At 41.1% G+C, this 22524-nt stretch overlaps 1 protein-coding gene across 1 annotated transcript in view; it reads right to left on the bottom strand.

Moving 5' to 3' along the window:
* The window catches only part of LOC110486081 (heterogeneous nuclear ribonucleoprotein L-like), a 61536-nt gene extending 50011 nt beyond the window's left edge, over positions 1 to 11525 (bottom strand). The window contains exon 1 of the mRNA XM_021557422.2: positions 11139 to 11525. Within this exon, the coding sequence (XP_021413097.1) occupies positions 11139 to 11333 (195 nt within the window). The 5' untranslated portion in view covers positions 11334 to 11525. The remainder of the gene's footprint in view (positions 1 to 11138) is intronic.
* Positions 11526 to 22524: the final 10999 nt, after the last annotated feature.

The raw sequence follows: 22524 nt of genomic DNA, 5'->3' as shown, positions 1-22524 counted from the left end.
AGGCAACTAAAGGACTCTCAGACCATAAGAAACAAGATTCTCTGGTCTGATGAAACCAAAATGTTACTCTTTGGCCTGAATGCCAAGCATCACATCTGGAGGAAACCTGGCACCATCCCTGTGGTGAAGTATGGTTGTGGCTACATCATGCTGTGGGGATGTTTTTCAGCGGCAGGGACTGGGAGACAAGTCAGGGTCAAGGGAAAGATGAACGGAGCAAATTACAGGGAGATCCTTGATGAAAACCTGCTCCAGAGCACTCAGGACTTCAGATTGGGGCGAAGGTTCACCTTCCAACAGGACAACAACCCTAAGCACACAGCCAAGACAATGCAGAATGTCCATGAGTGGCCCAGCCAGAGCCCGGACTTGAACCCGATCAAACATCTCTGGAGAGACCTAAAAATAGTTATGCAGTAACGCTCCCCATCCAACCTGACACAGCTTGAGAAGATCTGCAGAGAAGAATGGGAGGAACTTGCCAAATACAAGTGTCACGCCCTGACCTTAGTATTTTTTGTTTTGGTTAGGTCAGGGTGTGACATGGGTGATATGTGTGTTTTTGTCTTATGCTAGGGTGTTTTTACTATCTAGGGTTTTTTGTAGATTTATGGGGTTGTTTTCATCTAGGTGTTTATGTTGGTCTATGGTTGCCTAGATTGGTTCTCAATTAGAGGCAGGTGTTTATCGTTGTCTCTGATTGGGAACCATATTTAGGCATCTTCTTTGGGTATTTTGTGGGTTATTGTCTATGTTATGTTGCACGTTAGCACATTGTTTATATAGCGGTCACGTTCATCTTATTCGATTTTATTGTTTTTGTTCTTCGTGTTCTTCATTAATAAAGAAGAATGTATTCTAACCACGCTGCGCTTTGGTCTACTCCATACGACGATCGTGACAGAATAACCCACCAACAATGGACCAAGCAGCATTGTAACGAACAGCAGCAGCAATCAAAGGACTTCTGGACTTGGGAGGAGATTCTGGACGGCAAAGGACCCTGGGCACAGCCAGGGGAATATCGCCGTCCCAAAGCAGAGCTGGAGGCAACGGAAGCAGAGAGGCACCGGTATGAGGAGGCAGCACGGCAGCGCGGCTGGAAGCCCGAGTGGCATCCCCAAATATTTCTTGGGGGAGGGCACACGGAGAGTGTGGCGAAGTCAGGTAGGAGACCTGCGCCAGCTCCCCGTGCTTACCATGGAGAGAGAGGGCGTTGTACCGGGCAGGCACCGTGTGACCCCGTGACCCCGTTGCGTGTGCATAGCCCGGTGCGGTACATTCCAGCTCCTCATATTGGCCGGGCTAGAATGGGCATCGAGCCAGGTGCCATGAAGCAGGCTCTTACGCATCTGGTTTCCAGTGCGTCTCCTCGGGCCGGCATACATGGCACCAGCCTTACGCATGGTGTCCCCGGTTCGCCTGCACAGCCCAGTACGGGCTATTCCACCTCGCCGCACTGGCCTGGCTACGGGGAGCATTCAACCATGTAAGGTTGGGCAGGCTCAGTGCTCCAGATCTCCAGTGCGCCTTCTCGGTCTGGTCTATCCGGTGCCATCTCCACGCACCAGTCCTCCAGTGGCAGCCCCCCGCACCGGGCTTCCTGTGCGTCGCCAGAGCCCAGTTCTCCCTGTTCCTTCTCCCCGCACTCGCCCTGAGGTGCGTGTCCTCGGCCCAGTACCACCAGTACCGGCACCACGCACCAGGCCTACAGTGCGCCTTGTCTGTCCTGAGCTGCTAGAGTCTCCCGTCTGTCCTGAGCCGCCAGAGTCTCCCGTCTGTCCTGAGCCGCCAGCGTCTCCCGTCTGTCCTGAGCCGCCAGAGTCTCCCGTCTGTCCTGAGCCGCCAGAGTCTCCCGTCTGTCCTGAGCTGCCAGAGTCTCCCGTCTGTCCTGAGCCGCCAGAGTCTCCCGTCTGTCCTGAGCCGCCAGAGTCTCCCGTCTGTCCTGAGCCGCCAGAGTCTCCCGTCTGTCCTGAGCCGCCAGAGTCTCCCGTCTGTCCTGAGCCGCCAGAGTCTCCCGTCTGTCCTGAGCCGCCAGAGTCTCCCGTCTGTCCTGAGCCGCCAGAGTCTCCCGTCTGTCCTGAGCCGCCAGAGTCTCCCGTCTGTCCTGAGCCGCCAGAGTCTCCCGTCTGTCCTGAGCCGCCAGAGTCTCCCGTCTGTCCTGAGCCGCCAGAGTCTCCCGTCTGTCCTGAGCCGCCAGAGTCTCCCGTCTGTCCTGAGCTGCTAGAGTCTCCAGTCTGTCCTGAGCTGCTAGAGTCTCCCAGACTATGGTGGAGTGGGGTCCAAGTCCAGCACCCAAGCCGCCGCTGTGAAAGAGGCCCACCCGGACCCTCCCTTTAGATTAGGTTTTGCGGCCGGAGTCTGTACCTCTGTACTGGTCTGTACTGTTACGCCCTGACCTTAGTATTCTTTGTTTTCTTTATTATTTTGGTTAGGTCAGGGTGTGACATGTGTGTTTTTGTTTTATTCTAGGGTGTTTGTACTGTCTAGGGTTTTTTGTAGATTTATTGGGTTGTTTTCATCTAGGTGTTTATGTTGGTCTATGGTTGCCTAGATTGGTTCTCAATTAGAGGCAGGTGTTTATTGTTGTCTCTGATTGGGAACCATATTTAGGCAGCCATCTTCTTTGGGTATTTCGTGGGTTATTGTCTATGTTATGTTGCACGTTAGCACATTGTTTATATAGCGGTCACATTCGTCTTATTCGTTTTGTTGTTTCTGTTTAAGTGTTCTTCGTGTTCTTCATTAATAAAGAAGAATGTATTCTAACCACGCTGCGCTTTGGTCCGCTTCATACGACCATCGTGACAACAAGTGTGCCAAGCTTGTAGCTTCATACCCCAAAAGACTCAAGGCTGTAATCCCTGCCAAAGGTGCTTCAACAAAGTACTGAGTAAAGGGTCTAAATACTTATGTAAATGTCATATTTCAGTTTTTTATTTTTTATACATTTGCAAAAATGTAGTCATTATGGGGTATTGTGTGTAGATTGATGAGGATTTAAAAAAAAATGTTTTATCCATTTTATAATAAGACTGTAACGTAACAAAATGTGGAAAAAGGGGTCTGAATACTTTCCAAATGCACTGTATATCATAGCAGCCCTTACTAATGTTACCATTGAATTGCTGTAGAACCATTTTTGGTGTACCAGTATTACCTCAATAGATTTTCCATGTTTCTTTGTTAGGACTGGCACCATTGAAAATGGCCAATGGCCACAAAAACCACTGTATGTATATAATGAACACAAGTCAGGAAACAACATTTCCTATAAGTGAAATGCACTGCAATTTTACATCTAGGCATTGCTTTGTAGGTGTGTAGGCTAGGAAACATTGAATAATAGTTCAAAGAAAATAAGCTCTCTCTCACTGCTCTTGCAGAGTATCACTTATTTATTGAATGCCGACATTTCAAGCTTCACAACCATCAACAGAGATCTTAACCAGTATTTCCTAGAACATCATCATGTCAGTCTTGGAAGGGTGACCTGACTCTGAACCACCCTATTCCCCGTGTCTCACAGCAGTGGTTTGATCAAGCTCTAGCTTAATGGAACTTGGGGCATACTCTGGCTATGACACTGCAACTACTGCTGTACTGTGTTCATGGGAGGGAGAGAGGGATAGAGAGAGGGATAGAGAAAGGGAGGGAGTGAAAAGGAGATTGAGAACAAGAGGAAGGGAGAGGCCTAAGACAGATGGGGAGGCCTCTGCAAAAGAGAGGGCGAGTTGGACAGAGAGAAACACAGCCTTATCCTGGTAATGAGGAGAGTCGGTCAACAAAGCCACCCGCAAAAATCCTATCCCTCTCTCCCTCTACTACAGTCGTCTGTTAATGTTTGCCTTTTCAATTGTTTGCACAGTGATTTCCAATGGGAATACGCTTCACAGCACAAGCCTCTCAGTTCTTGTTACACTCTTCAATTGGACAGTAGTACTGTTTTCATGTTTTAGGTACAATAGCTTTAGGCGATCTCAATTTTACAGACATCTTCACCAACTAGGTTTCAAAATGTGTATTTTTGTGGCATTACACCTGTAGCCTGGTCCCAGATCTCTTTGTGCTGTCATGCCATAGCACTAGAAGCGCGGCCATAGCACTAGAAGCACGACCATAGCACTAGAAGCACGGCCATAGCACTAGAAACACGGCCATAGCACTAGAAACACGGCCATAGCACTAGAAACACGGCCATAGCACTAGAAGCACGGCCATAGCACTAGAAACACGGCCATAGCACTAGAAACACGGCCATAGAACTAGAAACACGGCCATAGCACTAGAAGCGCGGCCATAGCACTAGAAGCACGGCCATAGCACTAGAAACACGGCCATAGCACTAGAAACACGGCCTTAGCACTAGAAACACGGCCATAGCACTAGAAGCGTGGCCATAGCACTAGAAGCGTGGCCATAGCACTAGAAGCGTGGCCATAGCACTAGAAGCACGGCCATAGCACTAGAAACACGGCCATAGCACTAGAAACACGGCCATAGCACTAGAAACACGGCCATATCACTAGAAGCACGGCCATAGCACTAGAAGCACGGCCATAGCACTAGAAACACGGCCATAGCACTAGAAACACGGCCATAGCACTAGAAACACAGCCATAGCACTAGAAACACGGCCATAGCACTAGAAGCACGGCCATAGCACTAGAAGCACGGCCATAGCACTAGAGGCACGGCCATAGCACTAGAAGCACGGCCATAGCACTAGAAGCACAAAATGTTGACTACATATTAATTTAAAATCTAAATATCTCTTTTTAAAGTCATCCCCTCCCCACCTTACTCGAATTTCCCTAAATAAGTCTATTTAACACAGGTATGTTCTTAGAATTTCGATATCGCTAACAGAATTTGTGTTATTAGCAATTTTAAGAGGACATGTCATTTTTTTCCCGGAGCATCAAATCCTCTTACAGAGTCACACGAAGGTAAGATGTTTTGATTTCTATATAGCATCAGAAAGAGCAGATTCCAGTTTCCAAAACACTAACCTTTGAAAATAAGTCTCAAAATGTAAGAGATTAGGTCTATTTCAAAATATCCCTTTTCCAAGAATAACCACTGTTCCATGCACTACACATATGAGCATGTGGTAGCAGATAGCCTACAGTAAAACTAATGAAAATGCTAATGTGTTCTTTGAAATATATATTCTTTTTTTATTCTAATGTTACCCAATACCTTCATAAACACAACCATATAGCATATATGATAGCATATATGAAATGTATCTATTACACTGTTTGAATGTTGCAGTCAAAATGAATGCTCATTGGCTGAGAGTGGGGTCCCTCGAGGCCCTGCTTTTCTAGTGATAGGAGTTGGCTACAGAGCACAAACAGTTCTGGGATTAGACTGCTATACCTCTTTTTCCCTACTGATTTGGGAGCAATATAAAATTATATCAAATAGAAAATATTGACAGTGTCCACAGAAAGGCATTCACAGCGGGCATAGCTGCCTCACTGCCTGACACTTATGGGGCCAGCTAAGATCCTGGAGGAAAAGGAAGAGAGGATAGATCGAGAGACTGAAAGAGAATGGGGACAGGTGGAGAATTTTGTTTCAGGCCTCGGCTGAGTTGAATTTATAAGCTCCTAAGTGACTCCTGATAACATCAGCACAGTGGGAATCTGCTTAAGAGCCTGTCAGCAGGGTAGAAGAAGAAGAAGAAGAAGAAGAAGAAGAAGAAGAAGAAGAAGAAGAAGAAGAAGAGGAAGAAGAAGAAGAAGAAGAAGAAGAAGAAGAAGATAGAACTGACGATAATTAAACTTACGTCTCGGATTCACTTCAAACACCACCCTGGGAGCATTAAGCCTTTCCACTACAGCTCAATGAATTTAGGAGAGACAGAGAGAGAAAGACAGACAGACAGACAGAGAGAGAGACAGATAGAGAGAGAGAGACAGACAGACAGAGAGAGAGACAGACAGAGAGACAGAGAGAGAGAGAGAGAGGTAAAAGAGAGAGAGAGAGAGCCACAAACACTTCAAAATAAACCATCTTGCCATCTTCAGCATCTGTCGTAGGTAGTAGTATTTCTTCAGAGGTCAACAGATGCTTGCTTTGTAACTACCTTGTGGGGGAATGTGGAAAACAAGCTGAGAGAACAGGACAACACACAGATGTGTTCTTCAGCCTTGACAGTGTTGATTGCTGGTTTGTGAAACATGAAACCCTTGGAGTTTCCTTTATCTCATCTCAAAATGTAGTTTTTTTTTGTTTCTAACGATTGCCTGTCCTTGATACTCATCTTTATGACAGGATAAAAGCATACGATTTGAGATTTTATATTGACCGAAGACAACACTGGATCACTTTCAATGCAAATCGGCATACTTTACACAGGTACAGGCCAAGACAAAGACTGGTTGGTATACTTCAGTCTGCCTCAGGCTGACAGGATGTCAGAAGGAGGCAGAGACAGAGGGTTCAGCCCATCTTTGAGAAATGGGCAATTCTACGGTAACAGAATGACACTGAGACTCTGACTTTTCCACTTTAAAAGTATGCCAAACAGAAACCATTGATTGCAAAGTTAAACAAACCATACAACTTTAGGACTTTCCACAGAAAATGTGATAAAAACACAGTTACTTTGAAAACAGAGTGCAGAGTAACATAATGTCGTTAACTTTCCTCCGTTTATTATGTGGCCACATTTTCCGCCAAAAAAATGTTAAATAATGTATCTAATCCGAATGAATATCCAAAGATGTCTGCAGAAAGAATGGGGTGTCAGCTATGATAATGCACCTCGAGCTTGAAAAAAATATATTTTGGTGATTGACTTTCAGTAAGTGAAATGGATTAACACCCAGTAACAAAATGATGGTAGCAGAGTGACATCGTATGTCCCTCCCTGATCTGTACTATACAGAGATGCATGGTGATGTATCCTGAATAGGTACAAAAAGGTAGAACAATGATATATGCTCCTTTGCAGGTTTGGGTATTATTCTACACACTAACTATTACTATAATGAGCTCAGCCCCCAAATAATACCACATTTGGTTGGTCCGAACCGGACCAAAACAGTGCCAATCACTATGTTTGGACATCACAGTACAGGACAGTAGAGTACAGTACAGTAGAGTTCAGTACAGTACAGTACAGTATAGTACAGCACAATGCAGTAAATTATACTGTACTTTACTCTAGTGTGCTCTACTGTACTGTAATAAACCCTTCTCTACTGTACAGTACAATATGGTACTTCATTGTACTGACCAATACTATACTGCACTTTTTTAAAATGGAGCCAATTTGTTTTCTGCACTTTTATTTTATAAAAACTGGTTTTCTCATGGCTCTCGCTTGTCTCTCTGCAGCAGACATATGGTGAGCAATATGTTTGGAACATCGAATCGCAATAAAATCACAGTATGGAATTGCAATACATATATAATTGTGAAAATCGCAATACACATTGTATTGGCACCTAAGTATCATGATAATATCATATCGTGAGGTCCCTGGCAATACTCAGCCCTAGGTATCAATAAGAGCTGGAAGGGGTGACATTAACTGGAGAGAGTGTAAGTTGTCCAGACTGTTTTCACACTCCTGGTTTAACCATGAGACAGAAGGAGAAAGAAAACAGTTATGAGCTGAACATAACAGTGGAAGGAAGGACAGTAGCAGGTAACCCAAAGGTGATTTGTGACTACTATGAATTTCCATTGTAGCCAATTCAGTTGCAGTCATTCTGTTACTGATTTGGTGACAGAATAACTTGCTTTAATCACTTAATAAATCATAATCCAAATTGTTATTCGTAAAACCACTATAACTAATTAGTAGGTCTACCTTTACTTGTTACTTCTGTGAACATTCACTATCCTCCCTCACTAGGAAGAGAAATTAGAACATTTCTTAAAGATATGTGGGGTAACAGAGTAACAGAATGACAAGACTAGACTATATTTCTTAAACTTACTGGAGGCAAACCATTATGGCAAAACTAAATATAAATGATATTAGTTGGCAGGGGTCTTTACTTCCACATCATTGTCTTTTTATATATTTCTAATAGATTTTAAAACTGTTTCTGCTAGATGTTTTCTAAGGCCCCTTTTCCATCTGTTTTAACCAGAAATCAAAGCCTTTGCTTATTCCTAATGTAGAGACATTTATATATGCCTTCATTTCTCAAAAGTATCGACTCTTAGCTTTCATTTGACACCCAATTTGATGTGCTCCTATGAACTTCTCATGTTAGTGCTCATGTGTCTTTTACATGGAAATGCCCAAATCTAGTTTACGAAGTAGACCAGACAGTGGTAACCTAGCCTGGTCCTAGATGCGTTTACGCGATCTAGAATAAAATAGAATAAGATTTAGCAGAAATATAAATACAAGGAAGGCAGTCAAACTAATTTACAGTAAAATAATTACATGTGTATAGGGGAAAATATTTGTTTCTAGTGTTCGATTTAATGTCCATAGTTAGTATGGATATTGGAATATAGTCCCAGACAAAGTTCACCCAGAGCTGTGCCACCCAGGTCCACACTGAAGCTAATTTCTTCGCCAAACGGCCACAGTCCTATCTCTGAAAGCAGGTTCCATGCAGCCCAAAGCTGAGGCTTTCGTCACACTGGTATGAGCAAACATTTGTAACATGCTAATATTTTGTGGAAATGATTAATTCCGGGCCACAAAATGCAAAAATTGCTTTGTTTTGTTGCCCGCAAATGCCAAACGGTTATACACTGAAACCCAATGAGGGACTGTGTCTTCCTCCCAAATGGGACCCTATTCCCTATATAGTTCACTACTTTTGACCAGGGTCCATATGGCTCTGGTCAAAAGTAATACACTATAAAGGGAATATTTTGCCATTTGGGACTCATACAATGACTCAGAGATTCATCCCGGCATCTGAACAAAGCTTTGCCGTGCACCCAGATGTTTATCAGCCAGGGCCCTTGGCTTTATGAGATAGTGCCTAGCGTCGCGCCAGTAGTGGCATTACTACCATCCAAGAGACCACAATGTAATTCCCTCTTTGCATATGCCAATGGGATACGATTAAGAATGCAAACTGCACTTCAAACTATCTCTCCCTATCAAACACACCAACGAGCCTCATTGCTAGGCACGTAATAAACATGTTAATGTTCTGTTGGGCCACGATAAAGCCTACCGCCGCCCACCTAGGCTCTTTCGATGTGCTTGTCTGGCTCCATTCCAAATGGCACCCTATTCCTTATATAATGCACTACTTTTGACCAGGGCCTTGATATGCAGCCTCTGTCACTGCCCAAACGGAGGAGATATACTGAGGAGATATACTGAGGAGATATTGTTCCAAAGCTAAGTAGGAGATTGATATACCAATAAAAGTGTAGCGAATTAAACCATATCGGAAGTCTCCACTTCCACCTTCCTTGTGTCAATAAAAAATGATAGACAATCCGTTACCAGAGGGTACTGGTGATAATCCGTTAACAGGCAGGCTATTAAAAGAGGAGCGGAGGTAACCGTAACAACGTGCTACTGTTAAACACATGAGAGGGTGTGATGTCATATGTTATGTCATGATAATCCTTTAATGGACAATCTATCAAAAGAGGAAGGGAGACAAACATGTTACCATGCTACTGTTGAACACAGGCGAGGTGTGTGATGTATAAAAGCACGCCAAAGAGGAAGAGTGTTCCCTCTTGATTTGACTGTTTCTTAAATGACCAAATGACCATCAAGGCAAAGTACACAAAAATCTATTTTATTTTATTAACCCTTATTTTACGAGGTAGGTTGACTAAGAATACATTATCATATTTGAGCAACAGCTTGGGGAAGGGATATCCAATATCCAAGATTGAGAATATTTGGGCCAGGTTTATAGACACAGATTAGGTCTAGTCTTGGACTAAAAAGCCCTTTCAATTGAAAATCTCCATTTAGAATGCTTTTTACTCCAGGACTAGGCCACACATATTTAAAATGAATGTTTAATTTATTTAGACTGTGGGTCTTTAAGAAATGCCAGGACGGACACAAAGGTACTGGTCCACAGTTTGCACAAGAGTGTGTGTTTTCGGTTGATTGGACGAGTGACAGCACTGTCTGTGACTTCACAGGGAGCAGTGAAGGTCTAATACGTCCAGATAAGCAGTGCTCAACCAGTACTCACTCTGTATTCAAATGGTTACATTTCTCTTACAGCTCTCTCTGGAGATGCAGCATGTGTGATTTGGAATCCTGAGCAAACCCTCCTGTATTTCTCAAAGGATCCTAGACCACAAATCTACATATAGAATACCATGGGGTTTGAAGTCTATTTCAGCATGTGGATAAACATATGTGTTCATACTTATGTAGATAACCATGTAAATACTTATTTATGAGGATAATATTATGTTGTGACTGTGAATGTGGGTACATCAGAGCATCTCTGTCATTCTCTTTGGTGAAACAATGTTAGCCTTGGGTGAGAAATGGGATATGGTTCTTCACAGTGACATTCATCCAAATAATACATATCTTAAGCCCCAGTTCATAGCGTTTGTCGAAATGTGGTTAAGCAAAGACACCCACGGATACATTGCTTCCGGGGACAGTCTCTAAATTGATGATGAACGCTGATAACCTGCGTATTATTTGTCTCATTATTATTGAGACAAAATAGATTTCAAGCCGCCAGACTGTCGGGGACACGAATGTAAAATCAAATTACGGGGTAACGAAGTTAAATAACGTGCTTCGTTCGGTTGAGAACTCCCAAGTCTTGTGTTTTGATAGACATGAGCTACTGTACACAGCTCCACACACGTTCTATAGTCTATGCGTTCATCTTTCATTTGTATTGTGTATGCTTTCTAAAGAACATTTCTTGACTCTAGCATAATATATTTGACACAAACCTAAATTGTCATTATTGGAAATCAGTCCATAAATAATCAAGAAGCCTTAAGATTCTCAGAACTGCGGCTGGATCATTGGCCCATCTACCAATCCAAAAAGTTTATTGAAGACTGTCACTTGCCCAATAAATGTATGAGAGATAGGAAACAACACTGACTTTTTTATTTTAATATGGTCACTTTCTTTTTCCAAGCCAAGCATCTAAGGAACGTAAGACAATGAAAAATGCTATGTCTACACCCACCTTTCTTCCAGACCCATATTTTGTTGTTGACCACCGGGCCCGGTTTTCCCCGGGGGTCCCCGTAGCATCCTCTTCGTCTCCTAGCAGCCCCGCGGAAGCTGTATCTGAATCCTCCCCCTCCTCCACATCCATCGTCTTGAGACGCTTAGGTGCTCTCTCGTATTCCCCTTCCTCGTATTCCTCAATGAGAGACATTGTTGATGAATACAATTATTTGTTGGTTTTAGATTAATTCACCACCTGAGAAATTAATCACAAAAAAAGCAGTCCAGAAAGTTGCATGCATGTGGCTCTACGATAAAATATCGACCAAGCGAACTAGAATTCTGACAGCTGTGCGCAATTGACGGCAATGTCACCCCCCAATACGCCCCCTTGTGCGCGCGTCTTCACTCTTTTGTTCACATTGCAGATTTCTTTCCATTGGACAACCTTTGCTTCTCTTCTGAATACAGCCGTTGATTGGCTATGGGGGTTATGCGTAAAAAGCGAAGATACGATAGAAGCTTCTGTATCGCGAGCCACAGTCTGTACTCTACGTGCATACCATCAAAGAGTGGGTCACTAGGCCCAATTAAAAGGTAAACAATGAAGCAAATGTATCCCATGGCACTTGACATTTTAGTCATTTAGTAGATGCTCTTACTTACAGCAGCAATTATAGTTAAGTGACCGACCTCCACAGTCAGCTCGGGGACTTCGAAACAGCAAACTTTCAGTTACTGGCCCAATGCTCTTAACAGCTACACTACCTGCCGCCCTATTTTCACATGCAAATAGCAATTAATTTCTATAAGCAATCCATAGGGTATTAAACAATTACTATTCTGTTATTACTATGTAATAGTAAGGTACTATTAGACTTCTAACTATATAATGAAGAAAACAATCTAGTTTTTTCAACAAATTATTATTAAGTAACTGGTTTCACAGCCTTTTTGTTGGAATATTCAACTTTTCAGTCCTGAACACAAAAAAATGATTTGGTGCACATTTATCTCCCCAAAAATGTATCTGGGCATCTTACCTAAAAAAAGGCTGTGGAAACAGCAGGGCCGGATTAATGCAAGGGCTTACTGGGGCCGAAGCCCCTGGGCCCAGAACCGTGGGGGGCCCAAGAGGCAACAATTTTGAATTTAAATAAATATATACAGTACCAGTCAAAAGTATGGACACACCTACTCATTCCAGGGGGTTTCTTTATTTTTACTATTTTCTACATTGTAGAATTATAGTGAAGACATGAAAAGTATAAAATAACACATATGGAATCATGTAGTAACCAAAAAAGTGTTACACAAATCAAAGTGTATTTTTATTTGAGATCCTTCAAAGTAGCCACCCTTTGCCTTGATGACAGCTTTGCACACTTTTGGCATTCTCTCAACCAGCTCATGAAGTAGTCACCTGGAATGCATTTCATTTAACAGGTGTGCCTTGAAGTTAATTTGTGGAATTTCTTTCCTTCTTAATGCATTTGAACCAATCAGTTGTGTTATGACAAGGTAGGGTTGGTACACAGAATATAGCCCTATTTGGTAAAATACCAAGTCCATATCATGGCAGGAACAGCTCAAATAAGCAACGAGAAACAACAATCCATCATAAGACATGAAGGTCAGTCAATCCAGAAAATTTCAAGAACTTTGAAAGTTTCTTCAAGTGCAGTCACAAAAACCATCAAGCGCTGTGATGAAACTGGCTCTCATGAGGACCGCCACAGGAAAGGAATCCTCTGCTGCAGAGGATACGTTCATTAGAGTTACCAGCCTCAGAAATCAACAATTAACAGCACCTCAGATTGCAACCCAAATAAATGCTTCACAAAGTTCAAGTAACAGACACGCCATCCCATCTGGTTTGCCGTTAGTGGGACTATCATTTGTTTTCCAACAGGACAATGACCCAAAACACACCTCCAGGCTGTGTAAGGGCTATTTGACCAAGAGGAGAGTTTGACCAAGGAGATGGAGTGCTGCGTCAGATGACATTGCCTCCACAATCACCCGAACTCAACCCAATTGAGATGGTTTGGGGTGAGTTGGACCACAGGGTGAAGGAAAAGCAGCCAACAAGTGTTCAGCAAAGTGGGAACTCCCTGAAGACTGTTGGAAAAGTATTCCACCTGGCCAAGAGTAGCCAAGAGTGTGCAAAGCTGAGTGGGCAAAGAGTGTGCAAAGCTGCCATCAAGTCAAAGGGTGGCAACTTGGAAGATTCTAAAGTTGAAAATATGTTTTGATTTGTTTAACACTTTCTAAGTTACTACATGATTCCATATGTGTTATTCCATAGTTTTCATGTCTTCACTATAATTCTACAATGTATAAAAAAAAAAGTACAAATAAAGAAAGACCCTTGAATGAGTAGGTGTGTCCAAACTTTTGACTGGTACTGTATGCACCATACAGTACCAGTCATATGTAATGGAAATATATACGGTATCTATTAGGTATACAGTATATGATTTATATTTTTTCACTGCAACCGCCAACCACAGGAAGACTTAGGAGCCCGCTCTCAGTGGGTGTAGACAGCCTGCAGCCTGCTGCCACTCTGCTAATCATCAGATTGGGGAGGAGAATAGGTAAGGGGCCACATGGGTAACTGGTGGACCCTGCCTTGATTGAGTAATTGATAAAAAAAAACTTTTTTAAACAGAATAAATAAATGTGACTTTATCAAATTGCTTCTTGGTGCACAGATTTGTTTACAGGGAATCATGGTGTGCCAGAAAGGGGATTTCTTAACCTGGCAGGGAACCTGTTACACACACAGTGCGATTAACATATAATGTAAACTTAACATATTTGCCACACATGATTACTTTGTGCATGTTCATTTATACAATAATTTGTATTTAACATTTCCTCAACAGGGATTTGAACTAACAACCTCTTGGTTCATGACATTCTGATCTTCCTGCTGTGCCACCATGTCTGTTACAATTATCACTTAATCTGACTATTCTCTCATTATTGATTTGATTTACTTTTTTTCTGCAATGTTAGGTTTTTCTGTATAGTCTAATGTTGGTGGGACATATTGCTCTGTTTTAATGTTACTCCTTAATCACTATGATAAATAAAATATATTTTCTTGAGTGTACTTTTAACAGAGCTGAGATTTACTTTGAAGTGCAAAGTCTAGCAATACAGGTGAAATCAGTAATTGACACAGTTACAAAGCAGGAAGATTGGAATGCCGTAAACCAAGATGTGGTGATTTCAAATCCAATGTTGAATATGAATTACTGTCTAAATGAACATGCACAATGTAATCATGTATGTAATAATTGCATGTTATTAAAAGCACTATGGGTGTGTAACTAGTTCCACTACCATTTTTAGGTAAAATGCCAGAAAAATAATTTGTAGTTGAATGAACATATGACACAATTTGAGCAAACAAATCATTTTAAGTTAACTTAATTTTGGCCTACGATTTCTCAAGTTGGAGATAAGTTTGGCCAACACATTTTTTTAGTTCAGGTAACACTTGGACTGAAAAGTTGAGTAAGCAAAAAAAAGGCTATGGAATCAGTTACTTAATAAAAATTTGTTGAAACAACTAGCTGTTGCATAACAAGTTACGTAATTTCCATTATAACTATCCTAAAATAACACCTTTGTCAAATTTGACCATGCCTACTACAGGGTAAAATTGATTTTCTTTCAGGCAAACAATCAAATCCAAACAACATGTATTGAATAACAAATTATACAATGTTTAATTATCTATCAAGCATTTTCAGTTTGACTCTTACTTTTGTAAAACAATTTTTTAGTAAAACATTTTTTTTTCAATTTTTGCCTAAAATGACATATCCAAATCTAACTGCCTGTAGATCAAGCCCTGAATAAAGGATATGCATACTATTGGTACCATTTGAAAGGAAACACTTTGGAAATTGTGGAAATGTGAAAGGAATGTCGAAGAATATAACACAATAGATCTGGTAAAAGATAACACAAAGAGAAAAAAAACGTTATTTTGTATTTTTTTTGTACCATCATCTTTGAAATGCAAGAAAAGATTTCAGATTTTGTCCACTGTGTAATGTTTTAGACTGATCCAATGAACCATTGCATTTCTGTTCAAGATGTTGTGTCAAGTCTGCCCAAATGTGCCTAATTTGTTTTATGAATAACTTTTCATGTTCAAAATTGCGCACTCTCCTTGCGCACAATCGCATGGTATCCTTTCACTGTAATAGCTACTGTAGATTGGACAGTGAAGTTAGATTAACAAGAATTTAAGCCTTCTGCCAATATCAGATATGTGTTAAGGGAATTTTTATCAATAATGACTAATCATATATACATTTCAATCAGGACTGACTAATCAGAATACTATTATGTTACTGTATATGTACTAATCAGAATACTATTATGTTACTGTATATGTATGAATTTTCTTTTTAATCCTAGTACTGAATATAATGTGTGTAAATATAATCAAGAATTAGAACAATGACTGTGTGTACCATGGTAGAAATGAATGAACTTATCGCCAGACTGGCTAGAAGGCTTATCTACACAGGTTGGCCTTGGCTCGGTGATAAATTATCTTAATAGGGAGAGACGATGTGAGAACCATACAGCCATTGTATTGGAGCGGAGATGACACGGGCTAGTACTAAAACTAATGAAGTAATTTTCAGTTTATAACCTGTGGTAAAATGTATAATGGGCAGTACTCTCGTGAATAAACGCTGCTGGTTGACTTTAAGACTGGGCTCTGTCCATTTCATACAAATAAGAGTAATACAAATTCTCATGAATTTACAGAGTGTTTAATTTTAATTGGGTATTAAAACAGAGGAATTTAATTCCTGTAACAATATGTCTATGCCCTGGGCATTTTCTTGTTACTTACAACCTCATGCTAATCGCATTAGCCTACGTTACTGTAGGACACCGATCCCAAAGAAGTTTTAAACAGGCTAACATTCACAAGGCTGCGGGACCAGACTAATTACCAGGACGTGTACTCTGAGCATGCGCTGACCAACTGGCAAGTGTCTTCACTGACATTTTTAACCTGAGTCTTTAATACCAACATGTTTCAAGCAGACCACCATAGTCCCTGTGCCCAAGAACACTAAGGTAACCTGCCTAAATGACGACCCGTAGCACTCACGTCTGTAGCCATGAAGTGCTTAGAAAGGCTGGTCATGGCTCACATCAACACCATTATCCCATAAACCCTAGACCCACTCCAATTTACATCCCGCCCCAACAGATCCACAGATGATGCAATCTCTATTGCACTCCAAACTGCCTTTTTCCACCTGGAAAAAAGGAACACCTACGTGAGAATGCTATTCATTGACTACAGCTCAGCGTTCAACACCATAGTGCCTTCACAGCTCATCACTAAGCTAAGGACTCTGGGACTAAACACCTCCCTCTGCAACTGGATCCTGGACGTCCTGACAGGCCGCCCCCAGGTGGTAATTGTTGGTAACAACACATCTGTCACAATGATCCTCAACATGGGTGCGGTACCGGAGCACCAAGTCTAGTTCCATAAGGCTTCTTAACAGCTTCTACCCCCAATCCATAAGACTCCTGAACAGCTAATCAAATGGCTACCCAGACTATTTGCATTGTGTCTCCCCCTTTGTTACACTGCTGCTACTCTCTGGTTATTATCTATGCATAGTCACTTTAACTCTACCTACATATACATGTTACCTCCATTACCTTGACTAACCAGTGCCCCGGAGTGGAGTGGAACAGGGGAACCCAAGAGCAGACTCAGACGAGGGGACTGGGATGAAGTAACCAAGGTATTTATTGAAACACAAGGGGAAGATGGAGTGCAGGCCAGGGGAAGCTCGGGTGAGGATACCATGTACAGAGGCTGAGGCTGGAGTGGTTGGGACAGGGTAAGCAGGTCCAGAGGGGAATCCAAGGGAGAAGTAGAGTGGGGAATCCAGGACAGAGTAGCAGGATGATGAGACGTGGAACAGGAGACAGGGACCAGAGTCATAGCGGGCAGAACTGTAGTGGAGAGGAATACAGTGTCAGGCAAGGAAAACAGGCACAACAGGATATAATTGTAACAAACAGCTAGAAGCGTAGACTGATTGAGCAGAGATTACGATCTGTCAGTGTGGAAGTGGCAGGACTGAGTATTTGTAGAGGTCTTGATTATGGAACAGGTTGTAGCTGGTGGGGATCTGCTCTGACTCCAGCATACCTGTCTCCGCCCACACAATCACACACACACACACACAGAGGGAGAGGGAGAGGGAGAGGGAGAGGGAGAGGGAGAGGGAGAGGGAGAGGGAGAGGGAGAGAGTACTGGGGGAGTGGCGGCAGATCAAGTAGACACAGGATGAGCAGTAGAGGGCATTGCAGGAGCAGATGTGACATATAGCCTCACTACTGTTATTTTATTGATGCTCTTGAACTATTTGTTATTTTATTTTTATTTTTTTACTTATCTATTTTTTACTTAACACTTATTTTTCATAAAACTGCATTGTTGGTTAAGGGCTTGTAAATAAGCATTTCACTGTAAGGTCTACCTACACCTGTTGTATTCGGTGCATGTGACAAATAAAATTGCATTTCATTTAATTTCATTTTCCGACTTGTAAATTAATTATATGCACCCATTGAATTCTTGAAGAATATAACAGAAGCCAGAATTGAAGCTTGTTTTACTCCAATGTTTCTAAACAAAGTAAATACAAACAAATACTTTATAGCCTAAAAACCTGGTTAAAACTATAATTGTGTATCATGCGTGGTGAGTCCTTGCTTCCATAACTCTATCTATGCATTTGAGAGTGGTTACATTTCTCCAGCCCCAGCCCTCAGCTTTTTACCAAAACAGAGGCGGTGAAAATGGTTTGTTATTATTTCAACTGCTGATAGCCCCTTTAAGGACATTCTGTTCCATGCCAAGGAGCCATGGAACAGAGTGAGCAGCTAAGGATAAAAGCTTTGAGCATCAATCTTTTAAGCTTTGTGGCGGTCTGTACTCTGGAGTGGCTGTGTTCAGAATGTGCACAAGGCAACAAGAGTTGTGAGTGTCAATTGATTTTCTGTCTCCATTTTAGAGGACTGTATGAGAAGAAAGGCAAAGATGAACACAGGACAGTTCTGTTCAGAGTACCTTCCTCTATTTTTCAACAAGATTTTCTCTCCATCTGTGGATACTCATCTTGTTTTTCAGCTAGATGTAGTATCTGGGGATCTACATCTGTTTATATTAGTTACTGTTCTGTTACTAAGCAGTAATGCATTAGGGCAGTGTTACGTTACTACACCTAATAGGAAATGCATATGCGCACTGGGGTGCCGGGAACTGTAGAGCACGAGGGGTTTTGACTAAACTAAAACTAACTGTACTCCCGGCTCCTGCCTGGTCATTTCTCCACAACACAAATATTACACTAGATTGAAACAAAAACACTCCCAGCTAAGTCTTTATCTACCTAATAAATCCATGTGCTAGGTTATTTTCCTTCCTCTGATCCGGATATGGCTACTTCTCTGTTTCTTTCCTTTTCTCTCTTTCACCTCTGCTGGACTACGAACTACGAACCCTCTGAAAGTCAACAGTTCTACTGAAAGGACCCCAGGTGTTCACGGAAAGTGAATGAATTAAGTCAATTGCCTTGAGAAGAAACATCTCATTTCCACAGTCTCGAGGGAACATTCCTTCTTTGCATTCATGACCTAACACCATTTTCATGGAGCTATGGTTCATTTGAGTAACGACAACGATTTACTACAAGATATGAATTGGGCATTGGAAATTCTGCTCACCTGGGTGAGAAATGGTAAATTAAGTATAGTATTCATTTATTGTATTGATGTTTAAAGATTTGATTCATCTAAATTGTTAGTCAATTAGGCTTTTCTGGGTAGAATTCCCCTCAAGCTGCTAGTTAAATGTCACTAGAAATATGAGATAAGCTGTTCCACAATTCCATAATATTATCTTCAGTACAGCAATGGAGAGATAAAATAAATATTCAGTCCAAGATGGCGGTAAGATCTCTTGTTGAGATGTTACTAAATATTTGGTCGTACACGTTTGAATTTATCTCTCATGAAAGTTTAGGTATAATAATAATAATATGATGATGATGACATTGTACTTTACTTTTATGGTGTCAAATAGTTTCTTGACATACATATCTATGACAGGTATTTTGCTCTTAAATGTAAGAACTTTGTATTTGATACAGGTCTACACCAAAGGCCCTGATAATATCATATACTTAGGTCTTCGTTTCAGAATCCCTTTACAAAATTCCACCTACAACAGCGTGCTTCTCTTAGAACTCCAGTACTCAAGTACACTGTGAGCCTGTTACTGTGAAGTGAGAGCAGTATATCTCCCAGCCAGAGATGAAAATATTATTTAATAATCTTAAGGTCAGAGTCAATTCATCTGACAACCGTCCTTTTATAATGTGTCAGGATAAAAATGTGCCCAGACACACTGAGCCTGTGTTCCGAAAGGGAACATATTCTCTATATAGTGCAGTATTATTGACCAGAGCCCTATGGACCCTTGTCAAAATTATTGTACTATACAGGGAACAAAATTAGTGCACTACTGTGTATAGGGAACAGGGTGCCATTGGGACACCACCACTGAGTAGACAATAGGGCACTTCGCTTTCACTTCAAATAGGGTTTTAACTCATTCAGCATGAAAATAGGTAGTTTTAGCACACTCATTCCCTTCAATAATTGATATATAAAACACAGAAACTATGAGGGTATGTTGTGTAAAAAAATAAATAATGTAAATGCATGCACACCCACACACACACAAACACAAAATATGCAATCAAAAGGGATTTTTCAAATGTCCTACTGCTTCACCAACCTACTCACGGATCCAGAAGTCAAAATAATTGTCAATAAACGAGTTTCCTGTCAAACAAATGGTTTTATAATGTGATGCAATGCATGGTAGAAGGTTTCATTACATTCATATGGTTGCATTTGCTTTCTTGCAAACCACATTGCAATTCCAGCTAGGCCTGTTCTTAACTATGTAGACGGATCTCACAAGCTATTTTATTATTTCAATATTTGTTAGAGGTCATAGATTGTAGGCAGCAGAGTAACGTGGGGTAACTAGACCCCCGGGGTAACTGCACCCCCCCCTGTAATTCTCACAGAAACCACTTTATCTCACCAATTTTTCTCCCAACACTTTCCCTGGCTGCCACTACTCTTGCTCAACTAAAATGTTATCTGTCTTATCGAAAATGTATAAGTCACTTTAACAAAACGATTCTGAGGTAACTTGGTCTAATATTTCGTCATTTATAAAAAGTTATATATTATCTAATTAAATTACATCTATAAAGTGTATATATATATTACATTAGGGGAGCCTAAAGATACATAATCGACTATGTTGGGGATAACTGCCCCCCCCCCCCCTCCCCCCTCAGAAAGTATTCATACCCCTTGAGCATCGATTACAGGTGTGAGTCTTTCTGGGTAAGTGTCTAAGAGCTTTGCACATCTGGATTATACAATATTTGCACATTCTTCTTTAAAAAAAAATGTTGATCATTGCTAGACAGCTATTTTCAAGTCTTCCAATAGATTTTCAAACAAATGTAAGTCAAAACTGTAATTAGGCCACAGGAACATTCAATGTGGTCTTGGTTAGCAGCTCCAGGGTATATTTGGCCTTGTGTTTTAGGTGAATTTGTCTCCCAGTGTCTGTTGGAAAGCAGACTGAACCAGGTTTTCCGCTAGGATTTGGCCTGTGCTTAGCTTTATTCCATTTTGTTTTTATCCTAAAAAACAACCTTGCTGATGACAAGCATACCTGTAACATGATGCAGAGCCACCACCATGCTTAAAAATATGAAGAGTGGTACTCAATAATGTGTTGTATTGGATTTGCCCCAAACACAATGCTTTGTATTCAGGACATAAAGTTCATTTCTTTGCCCCATTTTTTGCAGTTTTACTTTAGGGACTTGCAAACAGGATGCATGTTTTGGAATATTTTTTATTCTGTACAGGTTTCCTTCTTTTCACTCTGTCATTGAAGTTAGTATTGTGGAGTAACTACAGTATTGTTGATCCGTCCTCAGTTTTCTCCCTTTACAGCCTTTAAACTCTGCAACTGTTTTAAATTGTGACTGTAACTGGTGAATTCCTCTCCGGGAACTGAGTTAGGAAAGACTTTCTTTGTAGTGACTGGGAGTATTGATACACCATCCAAAGTGCAATAACTTAACCATGCGCAAAGGGACATTCAATTTCTGTTTTTAAATGCTTTACCAAGTATCTTGGCCATACTTTGTGAGGCATTGGAAAACCACCCTGGTCTTTGTGGTTGAAATCCCTGAGCGGTTTCCTTCCTCTCCGTCAACTGAGTTAGGAATAATGCCTGTATCTTTGTAGTGACTGGGTGTATTGATACACCATCCAAAGTGTAATTAATAACGGCACAATGCACAAAGGGATCAAACTTTTTTTTAACCCTTCTACCAGTATGTGCTCTTCTTTGTGAACCATAGGAAAACCTGGTCTTTGTGGTTAAATCTGTGCTTGAAATTCACTGCTCGACTTAGGGACCTTACGACAATTTTATGTGTAGGGTACAGTAATGGGGTTGTCATTTAAAAATCATGTTAAACACTATTATTGCACACAGAGTACATGCAACTTATTATGTGACTTGCTAAGTACATTTTTACTCCTGAACTTATTTAGGCATAACAAAAAAGTTGAAAACTTATTGACTCAAGACATTTCAGCTATTCATTTTTTTATTAATTTGTCAAATATTTCTAAAAACATAATTCCACTCAGACATTATTGTGTGTAGATCAGTGAAAATCAAAAATCTCACAAAATTCAGACTAACACAAAATGTGGAAAAAGTCAAGAGTGTGAATGCTTTCTGAAGGCACTGTATGTGCACTTGTTTTTAGGTAGGGGGGGGGGGGGGCTACAGTAGTTACCCCATGTGTCCCTATTTACACTATATTTCCAAGATTTCCAATATAATCTTGTTGCCTGGGTTCAAGATCTGTCCTCAATTTCCTATCGTTCACTTGTTTTATAAGAAACACATCCATTCTAGATGTAAAAATGTTTAGAAAGCATATTTTCTTCAAAGTAAAGTACACTGTATGTGTGGGAATGTTTCCAATGGTATTTGGCCATTATAAGCAGCTGATTCCAATCCAATTATCCAATCACATTATTATTTTCAGACCTCCATTTACCCCAGTAGCCAACATTTACGATTTCAATTAAAAAGAGAAGGCTGAAGAATTTAAGAGGAGGATGGAGATGACTGTGCCATAACATTACAAAAAAAATTGTATCACATCACACCACAGACTTGAGAAAAATGTTAAGGTGAGGTTTCTATG

This window comes from Oncorhynchus mykiss, chromosome 13 (genome assembly GCF_013265735.2).
Source record: "Oncorhynchus mykiss isolate Arlee chromosome 13, USDA_OmykA_1.1, whole genome shotgun sequence".
NCBI classification, from domain to species: domain Eukaryota; kingdom Metazoa; phylum Chordata; class Actinopteri; order Salmoniformes; family Salmonidae; genus Oncorhynchus; species Oncorhynchus mykiss.
Note: the sequence above shows the minus strand (reverse complement) of the source record. Positions and strands in the feature narration are given on the sequence as shown.